Source organism: Equus quagga, chromosome 16 (genome assembly GCF_021613505.1).
Source record: "Equus quagga isolate Etosha38 chromosome 16, UCLA_HA_Equagga_1.0, whole genome shotgun sequence".
Taxonomy (NCBI): Eukaryota; Metazoa; Chordata; class Mammalia; order Perissodactyla; family Equidae; genus Equus; species Equus quagga.
In genome coordinates this window covers 31,728,879-31,743,065 of record NC_060282.1, presented here as the reverse complement: position 1 = coordinate 31,743,065, position 14,187 = coordinate 31,728,879, and the positions used below count along the sequence as shown (strand labels likewise).

General features: G+C 35.7%; 1 protein-coding gene across 6 annotated transcripts in view; it reads right to left on the bottom strand.

Moving 5' to 3' along the window:
* ANGPT1 (angiopoietin 1) overlaps positions 1-14,187 on the bottom strand; it is a 239,768-nt gene that overhangs the window by 37,403 nt on the left and 188,178 nt on the right. For all 6 annotated transcript variants that reach the window (XM_046641603.1, XM_046641605.1, XM_046641604.1 and 3 more), the window contains exon 6: positions 8,001-8,102. In XM_046641603.1, the coding sequence (XP_046497559.1) occupies positions 8,001-8,102 (102 nt within the window). The remainder of the gene's footprint in view (positions 1-8,000; positions 8,103-14,187) is intronic.

Here is a 14,187-nt window from a genome sequence, read left to right as displayed (position 1 = left end):
AGCTTGCTTTTGAAAATGTTTCTATAATACTAGTTAATGGAATATTTTAAACAATGAAAAATTTAAGCCTTTTCCAATGGATATTATCAGGATAGTATTGGACAAGTTATTTAACAATATTATTATTGTTTTTGTTATTGTTATTATTTAGGAGTCAAATTAGGCTCAGATTATAATTCAGACATATTACTAGACCCTTGATCTTTCTAGCTTTAACAATCTCAGTTTTAAATATTAGTAAGCAAACCTGTAAATCCGGGACTATAATCTTTTAAATGCTTCACTGACATGGGTTTGAATTTCAAGGTAGAAGGATGACAAGGAAGAGCTAGTGAGTGAACCTAGCTGGCTGCTCTGCACCTGATCTCAATATGGCTCCAGTGTTCTCTTTAAGGCAATCCTGGTCATGTTTGTTAAGTGTTCAAAATAATTTCTTTATGGGGAGAAACAGTGGTCCCCAAAAGAAAACTAACTGATAATGTTGGTGATAGGAAAATAAAGAACCCTAAGAAACCACTGGCATTCTAGACTTTTGGGTATTCACAATTGCCTCAGAAAGTATTCCCTGGAAATGCTTGAAATTCAATGTAGTTCTTGATCTATGTGTTTGTCTTTCTGAAGAGACTACGAGCTCCTTGAGGACAGATGCTGTGTAGTATATGCGAATCCTCAAAGACTACTGGAATGTTGGCATACACTGGGCCCTCCATATGTTTTATTGAAGTTCAAAGAAAAAGGAAGAAAAGAAAGGAAGAACGTGAGAAGGAATGGTATTCAGAGAAGTAGCCGTGAAACACTATTCTTTGTTGTAGGTAATGTGGTCGAGTCTCAGGGAAGTGTTTCTTAAAGTGCCCAACTGGATCATAATCACTGGAGCTCTGGTTGAAAAAAAATAATTCCTGGCTCCACACTGAATGAAAACATCTGAGAGCCAGCCCCACGAACCTGCATCTGAACAAGCTGCCCCTCTGTCCTGTGAGTGCTAATATCTGGAAGACACACCTCCGCTAATCACAGGATATAGTCTGATGTTTCAGAAGGAAACAGATTCTGGTTAATTCAGCTATTCATTAATAAAGGTTTCATTTTATCTACATTAAGAAGTATAAGGGAGGTACTAAAATAATCAAGGATTCCTTATTTTTGCAATACAGATGACAGAATTTGGAAAATCTTTGTTTCTTTTCAAATTTAATGCACATCAGCTTCATAGAATTATAACTACAGTAGAAGTCTTCTTAACTGTGCTCTCCGTTAACCAATTTAACACATGAATCAGTGTTCTCCACTCCTTCTTTAAGACATATTGATGCCCAGAGTATACCAAAAATATTAAACACATTTGTGCACTACTGTCTCTGCCAATGGAGTTACTTACCAAAGGTCAGTTGTGTTTGGTCCCAAGTCCATTTATGGCAGTTCTGTCATTATAATAATAAGACTAATAATATTAAGTAAATAAGTTAAATATTAGTGGGGAAAGAGGAGGCTTTGTTTTATTTTGTTTTTTTTAAAAAACTTAATTTAAATATTTGGGTTTTTTCAAAAATATTCATTAAAAAACACCTTTGGATTATGCATTGTAACAACTCTAAAAGACTGGGAAAAATAACACGTTAGAGGATTTTTAACTTACGTTGCTTTGCATGTGTCGTACTTGCTCTAGTTTAAAAAATGGAAGCTAGAAATCTGATATATCTCATTATGTGAAAGTTTTATGAAAGAACAACAAACCCAGAATTCCAGGCTTTGGCTCTATGTTTTAAAAAATGGGCAAATGAATGTATGTTTTAATATTTAAAGTTGAAATGAAATGTATTAGTATATGTAGGCACATTTTTAAAATTATTCCCCAAATTAACTTAGTTGTTGGTTAACTGAACACCCTTTGTCCAGATTGCACTGGATACATACCCTCTGAAGACTATCTACCTGTAGCTCTGAGCAAAGATAGGACCCACTGAAGTCACTGTTCCAAAGACAGTACTTTCCTCTCTGTTCCTAAGATGCTCAAGTCACACGCTGCAAAAGTTCCACAGTGGCAGGAAACTCTAGAGCAATTGAGGATGTGCTAAGAATTTTACATATTCTTATGGCAGCGGGTGCTACACAGTAGGGAGAAGAGTGAAGCTTACCTTCTCCAATGAATAAGCAAAGAGAGAAAGCTACAGGGGACTAACGTTAAAGAATTAGCACATTCTCAGTTGGAGCAGCCACTGGAAAGAAAAAAAAGACTGCTGGGATTTTCTTTGCATTTATTTTCGGCTCAGACGTGTCAAAACTCGCCCTCTAACCACTTGATGATCCTCTCTTCTGTGTAATCAGTTAGAAGGGATTCAGCAATTACACTAAATGTGAGTAAGGAGTCTGGGAATGATGAAGCATTAAGTTTTAGGTCACATATTTCCATGCTGTTGAAAGAGCTTCATGGATAAAACACTCCAGCTTCCCCAGGATAAGAGCAGTGATCTCCAGGGAGCCTCACAAATGGACGAGCCTTAGCGTCATTTCTACAAAAGCCTCCATTCCCATCTTGGCATGCAAGCTTGTACCTCCCTCTAAGTGGAGATTAATATCTGTTCCTAAACACTTTGCTTTTTCTGATTGAAAATAGAGGAAAAAGCAACTAAAAAGGAAGCAACGAAATTTGCTTTCAGAAACCAAAATTCTACTTCGTGCACCTTCCCCAAAAGCTATCTAATTATGCTCTATTGTGGCTACAATGTATCAAAATGGCTGTTTGATAGTGTAGGGAGGAGACCTTCTAACAGCTAAGCGCAGTGATGCAGAAACAACTGTTTCATCATAAAGATGAAAAATAAGCGAAAGAAAGGGACACGGGTTCCCACATTAGTAAACTGTCTATTGGATAGTTTATCAGGCAGACCACAAATATGATGTCTAGGAACAAAGGCTTGGCTTTGATTAAGTAACTTCTACTCCCTCTCTCTGCTCCAATTTGAAACCTTTTCCTGCCACATATTTGCTGTGGAACCTCCAACATTACTTCTGAGCCTCAGTTTCTTCATCTGCAAAACAGGGATTAAAAATGTCATTTCCATACAAAGTGTTGTGAGAAGGAAATAACATATCTAAAGTATTTAGCTCACTGCTGATGCACGAGAAGCACTTAAAAATCTAGTTGCTGTTGTTATTATAGTTAGAGGATATATCACAATACATAGTAATTTTACTTGCCTCTCTCCCCCAAGACTGTAAGTTACTTGAGGGTAAGCAGGTTCCTTTCTGCTATGTATGAGAAAGGGAACAAAAATAATCCAGGATCTTGTCTTAGCCTGAAAATTAATATGGAAATACTGAAACAATTATTTTAAATGTTTTCAGATGCGAGGAACTAATGTATTCTTAGGACAAGTTGAGTGTTTGTTTATACAAATGTTTGTTTATATAAAAGCCATTTTAATCCCAGACGTTAGTTATTAAATAACTAATTATTATTAAGTATTAAATAAGTAATTAAAAGAAGTTAATTATTAAATAAGAAATTTAAACCAACTGGTTGCAATTGGGACATAAACCAAAACGTAGACTATTTTCTTCTTCTTGCTTTTGCTTCCTAATGCTGAGAAGAAGTCGTCTCCTTCAACTCTCCTTGGTCCTACTTTTTAAAATCTCTTTCTCTCTACATATCATAGGTTTTAGGTTCTACAGAAGAGGTAAGTTTTGAGATCTTAAACCCATGCTACTAAATTGATAGTCCTGACAGCTGCTTTCATCTAGGAGTGCATATCAGAAAGAGCTGTGGAGCTTATTAAAAATATAGATGACTTGGTTCCTACATGGAGGTTCTGACCCACTATGTCTGGGGTGGGCTTAGAGATCTGTACACATAAAAGTTTCCACAAGTGAATCTGCTGTGTACCAAAGGTGGGGAATCATATAATTATGACGTGAAATAGCTGCTCCAAGTGAAATGAGAAAGAATATATTAATCAGATCAAATTATTTCAATGGTACATGGGGAAAATACAAGCACAAAACTTCATCTTCATACTGAGCTCCACATTAAGAGGCAAGTTTTGATTATGTATCATGGAACTGTCTTTGAAAAACATTTTATTTTCAGGCTGAAATAAAGAGATGGCCAATGCACATCTAAAAAATATAGGTTTACACGTTATTGCACACATAACAGCTTACCATAGGTCTATATTTTACTCCAAATAGTCTGTAACAGACACCAAAATAAAAATAAAACATAAAAAGTTCATTGCTGATACTGAAAAAGCAGCAAGTCCTTACTGAATGAATAAACAACAGTAATAAAAATAAAATCTCTTGATAAATAAAATCCAAGGATGCTATATCCTTTCATGAAAGCTATGTTTAGTTATGCCACTCACAGTCACACGAAAGATGTTGATATCATAATTCAGATAGATTGTTAATCAATTTTATTTCTCCCTTAGATCTTAAAAGGCAAAAGAGACATTAGAATTTTTTTTAAAGATTTTATTTTTTTCCTTTTTCTCCCCAAAGCCCCCCAGTACATAGTTGTATATTCTTCGTTGTGGGTCCTTCTAGTTGTGGCATGTGGGACGCTGCCTCAGCGTGGTTTGATGAGCAGTGCCACGTCCGCGCCCAGGATTCGAACCAATGAAACACTGGGCCGCTTGCAGGGGAGCGCGCGAACTTAACCACTCGGCCACGGGGCCAGCCCCGAGACATTAGAATTTAACCTAAACTAATGCTTACTTAAAATTGGCCTTAAAGACCAAATTGTGCTAAAAGAATGAACACAGAGGAAAGACCAATATTCATTAGTTTTTGCCAAAACCTACAGAAATGTTCAGTTTTAGTTTGTATTTTTCCAAGTTAATAAAATAATTGTCTCTGATACTTTATTTGTTTTGTCTGATAATGCTCATAGAAAGTGTTGACTTTTTATAGTTGAAGCAATTGAAACCAGACACAGTCCGTGTGTCCTACGGGTTTCATCTCCTTTTGTACAAATGATTAAAGAAAACAGATAAGAAGTCAGTGTTACTGCGCTGTGGCTTTCCAAAGGTGCTTTAATATACAATTCAATTGTGCATCTCCTCTAAATGTTGGCACACTCAGCCCAAGAAAGATGGAAAGAATGATTTATTTCAATTTTTTCAATCTCATATGTATTTTTCTCTTTTTAATGTGATGATGTTAAAATTGAAAATGTCCTCTTAATTTTTTCCAGAAACACAGAACTCCCAGAAGGTATGGTGCCCAGACTGACATATTTGTGTCCATAGGAAGCCCTGTTTATGGGGGCAATTGTTTTCAACACAAAGCCAGGTTGTCTCCAGGGCATTAGTCACCACCTTCTATAAAGTTAGGCCGCTAGGGTACTATTTGGAACTCTTAGCTTGATTGGGCTTTATATGCAAAAGTACTGCTGATAAGTGTTATTGCTAGAGGCCACTAAATGGTACCCTCATGGTTTGAAGGAGTTAGTGTAGTTCCCTAAGTGCCTCATTAAAAAGGCCCACTCTGGACTTTCCTCTTGGCAAACATCTTTACAAATCCATAAACCAGATTTTGCTGAATCTCCTCCTAAAGGAAGTTTAAGTGAAAACAAAGCTCAGGTGCTCAGGTCAAAGACTTTTGAAGGCTTACAACTACTGTTAAGAATCAAATAAACTGCAAATCTTCCATGTTGAGAGAGGTTGAAAAATAATAATTACAATATATAATCTATATTTGTAATTTCATGTGTTCATAATTTTAACATATTGTTCTGGAAACCATATGAAGCAAGAGGCAGCCCATAGATAGCAACCAGCAAGAAGGGAAGAAGAGAGGAAAAGCAGAAAGGAATGAGGAACGAAACCATGTCTGTACTCAGTGCCTGAGAAAGAAGTAAAGAGTCTCAGTGTGTATAATAGCAGATTAGTGAAGATTGAGGAGAAAGTGGTCCATGCCAAAAAGGTCTTGTCGTCCCAAAAGATGTATACTCTAGCAGTCAGTTCTTCTGATGTAGGAAGCAGAAATGGGTGTGAGTCATAAGAATTGGCATAAGGAGTCTACATCCATTCTTTGTGGAGTCATGTCACTTTGACTTTGGTGAAAGAAAAATTCTGGAGGAAACAACTGAAACACTTTCTACCTTGTGTTTTGGTAAAAGTTAACCAAGTTGTAATATATGACGATTTTTTTAAGTTAAAATTTAAAAAGTCATCAGACTCATTTTTTGCCAAAGTGTTTCAGAATTTTGGAGCTTATCTCATTTCCTGACCTTGTAGAATCGATCCTCAACTGATAAATTGTTCTAGTTTGATTAGAACATGATAGTCTTTCTATTTTAAAAAAGGGAGAAGGGTAGACTTCTTAAAAGCCATGATTAAAGAATAATTCAGTCTCATGCTAATAGTGAAAAAAACACTTGTTGCCTTTAGCCTACCTTTCCATCTTGAGTTTACGGTTTATTGAAGACATCAAAGTTCCAACTTTGTGTAACTCCAAACTTCATTAACTTACTTACAGAGTACTCAATAGCGTATCTGATAAAAATATTGTAGACACAGAGACAGCACTAGAGACCTCCCTTTATTTACTAAAACCTTTTGTTTAGTGTCTTTTGACCAACTATGAACCTATTATTGGGTAGACTGTGAATGTTGACCAACCACAGTTTTCACACATTTTCTACCAGAATATCAAGACAGAACTTAGGCTAGTACAACATCTCTCTTCATCTTTTTCTCTACCTTCTGAGAGGGGAATTTGTCAAAAATTTGACAAGAATTGTCCAGAAGATTTATACATAACATATGAGAATTAGTCCATAAATGGAAATCCTCTTCCATTACTGTGCCTTGACATTTTGTCAGCAGATTTTAATAGTTAACATTGTAAGCATTGACTATGTGATTATTTGATTGTGGATTATTTCAACCATCTACTATATTATCTTGGGAAAATTGATCTCCCAACTTGCTCAGTTTCCTTTTAAAATGGAGACAGTATTAGATAATAGATTTGATATAAAAATTAGATGAGAATTTATGTGGGGCTGTCACCCATTAAGCATTGAAAAAGTTAGCTATGATGATGGTGGTGATGATGATGATGATGATGATGTCTGCTGTTATTTTGGAGACCCCAATGGATCATTCTTCACAGTTCACACCCGTGTGTACTCCTCTCACGTTGAATCTGGACTGACCCTGTCATCAACTTTAACCAAAAGAATGTTGTGGAAGTGACATTGTGCCATTACTGGGTCTAATACGTCTTAAAAAGGCCTGGAAGCTTCTATTTTTGTGCTTAAGGATGCTAACTGCTACATGTGAAGTCTGATGACCTTGGATCACTGTACTGGGAGAAGCCCAACCTAGCCACATGGAGGTCTCAGTCAACAGCCAACAACAACTTGCTAGCCATGTGAGTGAGGCCATTGGTAGTACCCACCCATCCTGTTCCACAACCTGCAACGCTGCACGCCTCCCTCATCCTGGCTCATGTACTCAGTCTGGGTCTAAGTTTTAGCTTCCCCCACCAACATTCAATGAGAAATGAATCCAGACAATACATAATAGTCCATCAAATAATTTCAGTAATATCTTTTTCTTTCTGATGTACACGTGGAAATCATTTACTCAAAATGATTTATGAGTGTTTTGTGTTTAATGAAAATAAGGTCAGTAACGTATCATTTTATTTTTTAAATAACTGAAAACACCTAAAAATACAAGAATTTATCACATAGTTTGGTGAAGATAACTTCATGACAAAACATCAAAAACTACATAAGGGGCTGGCCCCGTGGCCCAGTGGTTAAATTCACGCGCTCTGCTTTGGCGGCCCAGGGTTTCACTGGTTCGAATCCTGGGCGTGGACATGGCACTGCTCACCAAGCCACGTTGAGGCAGCATCCCACATGCCACAACTAGAAGGACCCACAACTAAAAATACACAACTATGTACCGGGGGGGCTTTGGGAGAAAAAGGAGAAATAAAATCTTAAAAAAAAAAAAAAACCTACATAAATTCTTTCATCTTACCATTTTATATTCTTTCCAACCTCTTTGGAAATCCAGACTTCCATCTTCACGATGTTGTATTACAGTCCAACCTCCCCCATTAAGATCCATATTGCAAAATACCTGACAAAGAGAAAATAACGGCAAGTGAAAATTATGTCTGTTTTAAAGAAACATGTATCAGAAATGTTTCAAAATAGAAATAGGGCGGATTGGCCTATAGATAAGAGGAATAAAAACTGCTATGTTGAAAAATGTTGGACATCTTATTGGTTACATTGTCTTATATTTCAGTTGTTTCTAACTAAATTTCATCAAATGTGCATAAATTATTTGTAAAAAACTAAATCAGTCAGTTTAAAACTGTCTCAGACTACAAAAACTTTTTTAAAATCTTTGTCTTAAATGGTAATAGGCACTTGAGTTTCTTCAATTTTTAAAAATGCTACTAAAGTTTCCAAAATTATAGACCACGTTATTACCAAAACATAAAACTCAGAATTTTTAAATCTTCAATTAATTGAAATGGCAATATAATAATAATAAAGATTTTAGAAAAATAATTTTAAAAAAATCATAAAAATTTATCTTTTGCATAATACATTGCATATTAACTCCTATACACTTACATACTATAATAATTATCTTTAGTGGTTCAGTATTACATTAGAGGAAAAGTTTGGTCCTCAGCGTATGGAGAATACATTATTTGCTTGAATTTTCATCATGAACAATAAAGAGGAGAACACAATGTACTGTATTACTTTTGACTGCGAGAAGTGTTTCTTTCCCATGTGGAAAAGTTATCCAAAACTTTCAAAGACTTATGCTTATTTCAATTATTCTAAATACAATGGTATTTATTTAGGAATTGATTCATTTCCCCCAGAGTCCACCCAAGGAGAGAAACATATATGTAATGGGATTATCTTTGGAAAGCAATCACTGTAATTGATGTAGCAAGAATGTGGCAGCTCGATTATTTAAGGGCCCAGCTATGGGGATCATCGTTCCCCCGGCAATTGACTACTAAAGCATTTTGGAGGCTGGCTAAAGGTGTAGATATAATGCAACAGCAGCAGGCTGGCTGTATGGGCAAAGAGCTAAGCTCTGATTAAAGGAAAAACCTCAAGCAGTCTCCCTGAGGCATTAAATTTGGAACACAGATGCCTAAAGGGTATGAAAACAACGGCAAGAACTGTCATTCAAAGGACAAATTGTCCATGTACTTCCTCAGAGTGAAAGGAACTAAGAGATACATCCCGCTTTGTGAGCATATAAAATAGGCAAACTGCTCTCCTGAGGGCTCTCCCTCTAATTTGACAACAGCCACACATCAGCATGTCTTCATCATCCCTAGCAATTGACTCACCCCAAAGATTATAAATTTGAAATTCCCCTCCCTGGCCCACTGGTTCCTCACTAATCCCTTAACCTTTCCGTACCTGCTCTTTGTCCTCAACATAACCTCTAGCTAGTCTTTTGTCCTCCTTAATTCTAATTCTAATTCATATACTTATTTTTCACTCAACAAGAATTTTTGGGCATTGATTCTGTGTTACAACAGGGGATATTATGAGGAATAAAATATAAATCGTGTCCTCAAAACATCTAAACGTTTCAATAGTGACGGCTCCTATAGGATTAAGGAGATGTAGGGGTCCACAATTTTTGATTCCAGTAAGCTGACAAGTGATAGATAGTGATCTAAATAAGAAATTTAAGGAAGAGAGCTAACATATGAGAAAAGAAATGATGATCATTTCGGACTTCTAGAGTTTGAGGTAGCATAGTCATCCAAAAGGGGGAGTTCATTGATCAGTGAGAGATGATCTACTGGAGGTAGACCAAGGATAAGAATATGGATGAGAGGATAAGGGAATAAGAAAAATATAGCCGTTGACAATAGCATGCTTGTGAAGTGCCAGATAATTTAAACACTTTACATGCAGTTTTCTAACTTATTTCACAACAACGCTATAATATATATCATCTCCGTTTTATAGATGAGAAAAATCAAGGGCTTAGAGTATTTCTGCAACTTACCAATGGTTATTATTAATAACAAGTACTGAATCTGGGATATAAACCCTACATCTAACTAATTAAAAATTATATTGGAGTAATCTGCTTGAAAGCAATAGTTGATAGCATGGAAATGGATTATTTAAAGAAGCAAAGAAAAAAATGGTAAGAGATGTGTTTAGGGGGAGGGTGGTGGGTCCAAGGTTGGGCTTTTGTGAACAGCTGATGGAGATAAAATACAACAATATCCTTTAGGTAGGCAAAGGCTTCACTTTATTTGCTGCTGTCTCCAGTGCCTAGAGCAGTGCCCAGCTTAGTACATTTAGCAGGCACTGAATGAACATTTGTTGAATAACTAAAGATGCAATAAGGAAAGATAAAATAGAAAAACTTGATTAATGGAATGCAATGAAAGCTGGCGATAGATTTTGAGTTGAGGAAGCGATCAACTTAATGAAATATTCCAGAGAAGTCAAGACAAATAAAGATTATATTCCAGAGAAGTTAAGATAAACAAAGATTAAGAAAATACACACTTAATTTAAAATGAAAGAGGCATTAGTGACCTCGAGGAGAGAGAGAGAGAGAGAGAGAGAGAGACTGAGAATTCCCATGAGAATAAAATCCAGATGACCTAGTTTAAAGAGGGCATAGGTGGTGATTCAAGACAAGTGGCCATGGTGGAACTTTACTGGTGAAACTTAAATAAGAGTAAGTGAAAATGTCAAGAAAACATTTTGCTAGAGGAAACTAATGTCACTTGTTTCTTAATTAAATTTTACCCCGCTTTAACCAGTTAATCCAGAATTTTTTTCCAGATTTTTATTTCCTAATGGACATTGACTGCCTGAAAGTTTGCCAAACTCTGTTTGCAAAGCTATAAAGTCCACTTACACACTCAGGGAAAGGAATAACTACACTTATAAATATAGAGTGTGTAGAGAAAACTATTCTTCACAGTTTTTTAAATTACTATTATCTAGGTTATTAAAATTGTATGCACTTAAAGTTTTAAAATTACTCACAAATTTTAGAAAAGGGCAATTTTCCTTTTAAATAAAGGTTTCCAGTGACTTGGAAATGTTAAGGAGTGCTGAGAGCAGTTCTTAGATAAAGACCCAGAGAAAGTCAGAATTACATGGGGAGAAAGAAGTTACCCAGGCAGATTACTGCATTGGAAGCTGAGGTGCAGAGAAGTTAAGAGGTTGGACATATGCTCCACAATTCTTATTAGGACCCAATAATAACAGCAACGATAACAGCTGCCATTTGTGGAATATGGACACAATAGAGCTGAATGGCACATTGGTTAGGGGCGTGGAATTGGGTGCTAAATTTCCTGTGTTCAAATCCCACCTCTGCTCTTATAGCTTTTGCAAGGATTAAATGAGTCGATCCATAAAGAGTTTTTAGAATAGTGTTTGGCAGAAAATAGGCTTTGTCATTATTCTCATCTCTTAGATGTATTTTACATATGAGATAACATGTATTTGTATTATATATTATATATTCTGTATATATAATACCTCACATATTATATAGCTTACTATTATATATAACATTACATATAATTTATTATGAATAATACAGAATGTACAAAACCAAAAAATATAAAAGTTCAGTAAATTGTCCTTACGATTATGATTACCAGCTTCTTGTTAATAATACTGTCATCACTAATGTTTGAGCATGCTACTTTTTATTATATACATATATACTTAAGAAGCTGGACTCATGCTAGCAAAAAAAAAGAAATGCCATGTTATTTCTAGTCAGAAGAAAAATACAAAGCCTATGCTTAACAGATGAAGGAAGTTCAAGAAAATAGGTGGTTGGTTTCAAAAGATTTGAGACATAAAAGGACTTGAAACGTTCACTCGCCAATATTGTGTGGTCTGTGCTATCTGGCGGTGTCCTTCCTGTAGACGAGGGCCCTGCCACATTTACTATGCCTGTTGTATTTATTGGTCACATGACTTGGGCTTAACTCTATCCAAGAAAAGATTGAACTGGCTCCTATCCCAGGCAAGGTCAAAGCTTTCAAGCATTAAATACCTTTTAACATAATATGGAGATTTAAACCCAAACAGAAAAGGGAAATTTGATTCACATAGTTCTTATGCTTTTATGCTCCATACAAGTTGGAATGATTAGGCTTGTGGATGTTAATTATTTTTCCATAACCTTAAATAGAAAAGGCTCAACACATTTGTTATAGTCCTTTTCCAAGAATTAGGGGAATTATGAATTCAGAAACAATTTTTTAATATTTTACAATAAGCAGAGTTATGATTTAACGGTTTTCTTTTTGAATGAAACTAAGCAGGCTATGAGGCATTTGGTTCTAGAAACTTATAAAATACAATGGAAAGTCTTATTTCCTACTGCTATGCATAGAAGGGAATTCAGAGAGGAAAATAACAACAAGCCACTAATAATAAAAAAGTAAAAAATAAATACATAAATGATCTAATCTTCCTTTTCTATCTGCTTAAAAAATTTAATAGTTCTGGAAAACTGCCTTTGGCTTCCCCATCACATTTTACAAGGTAACACTTTTCTAACTTTTGAAGATAGTCTTTCTTGGCACGGAACGATGTCAGTCAAAACAATAACTGTAGAACAATTCTGTGTACACACAACTTTCACTCTGCCTAAAAGAGGAATAATTCCTGTTGATAGTTTTTGTCACTTGCCAAAATAGCCCAGTTATGTCGATTGATCCACATCCCACATATTTGAACTTTCTGTTTTGTTCTGTTTTTCTATAGGCTTCTCTTGAGTTTCTTACCCTTACTAGAACTTCTGCAAGCATTACAATGAGGAAAGCTTTTGCTAAGCATATTCAAACGTAGCACCAAACTTTATATCTACAAAGCACAATGCACTTGGGAGGGTGAAGCTCCTAAAGATGCATTTTGCAAGCACTTTTTGTAGGACTGAGATGATATTGATGATCTCTATCAAAATAGGAGAAGAAAATGAGATTACAGGCTAGAAGAAAAGCGGCGTGGCTTAAAATCTGAACACAATCAATTTTACATAATTTTCTGGTAACAAACGCTTATCTGTGTCACTCACACAGGTTCATATAAAAAATCATGAATAGTGCCACTTCAGCAATTACTCCAATAAATGATTATCTTACTTAGCCCCCTGTTAAGATGCTACAGTCTGGAACTGATTTCCTTTTTCACAAAGCCTGTGTTCAATATTTATTAACTACATGATTTGAGCAAGTTATTTTTCTAAAATAGGGATAATGGGAGCACCCATCTCATAGGCTTATTGGAAACAAGTGAGTACCTATATGTAAAGTGCTTAGAATAGCTCCTGGCAAATTGTAAATGCTCAGTACATTTGAACTATTGTATTAATTAGCTTCTAAATTACTCTGGGGAAATTCATACAATATTTTTCTTACTATGCCATGCTATGTGGCTATAACAAGCGATTTTTTTAAAAAAACTACTACCTACAAAAAAGCGAAGGCATATTAGTCAAAAGTATCCATAATAGAACACTATTACTACTTGTGAGACAATCCATGATCATAAAGGGAAAAGAATAAAACGAGGGAATGAACACCTAAGTCAAAAAAAAAGACCAAAGTCTTCCTTCTTTTTGCTCAGTTACCTCCCCCTATTGCCGCACTCTGCTACCATCTCCAATAAAACTAAATCTAATGATAGTCCTGACCAGATGAGGTGGAAATTCTCCTTCTTCCCTCTGAACAGCCATGAGGCCACTTCTACAGAGATAAAACTTGCCTCTTATAGGCTTGTACTGATGTTACCGCTAACCTGCTCAGGCTACTGTCTTTTCCTAAGCTCAAATTTTAGAAGTTTAGTCCAGCAGATATTTGACACTTGGGGATTTAATATTTTAAATTTCACTTATTCAAGAACGACCCTGAAGCTCTGTAATATGCAAAATCCATTATTTTGCACAATGTAAGTTTAAATCATGCCATCCTGATGAAGCCAACACAGGAGTCAGCCACTGATATAGTGAATTGGATCCTCCAACCCACTCTTTTCTGAAGATGTGAAAAGCAAATTTATTCAAGATTATGAGTTAAGATATGATACTTTTCTTTCACCCTAACAGTAACAGTGGTTCTGCAAATAGCCTGTGCATCATTTGCACCTCAAAATGTTTTGAAGTAAGAGTAGTTCAAAAC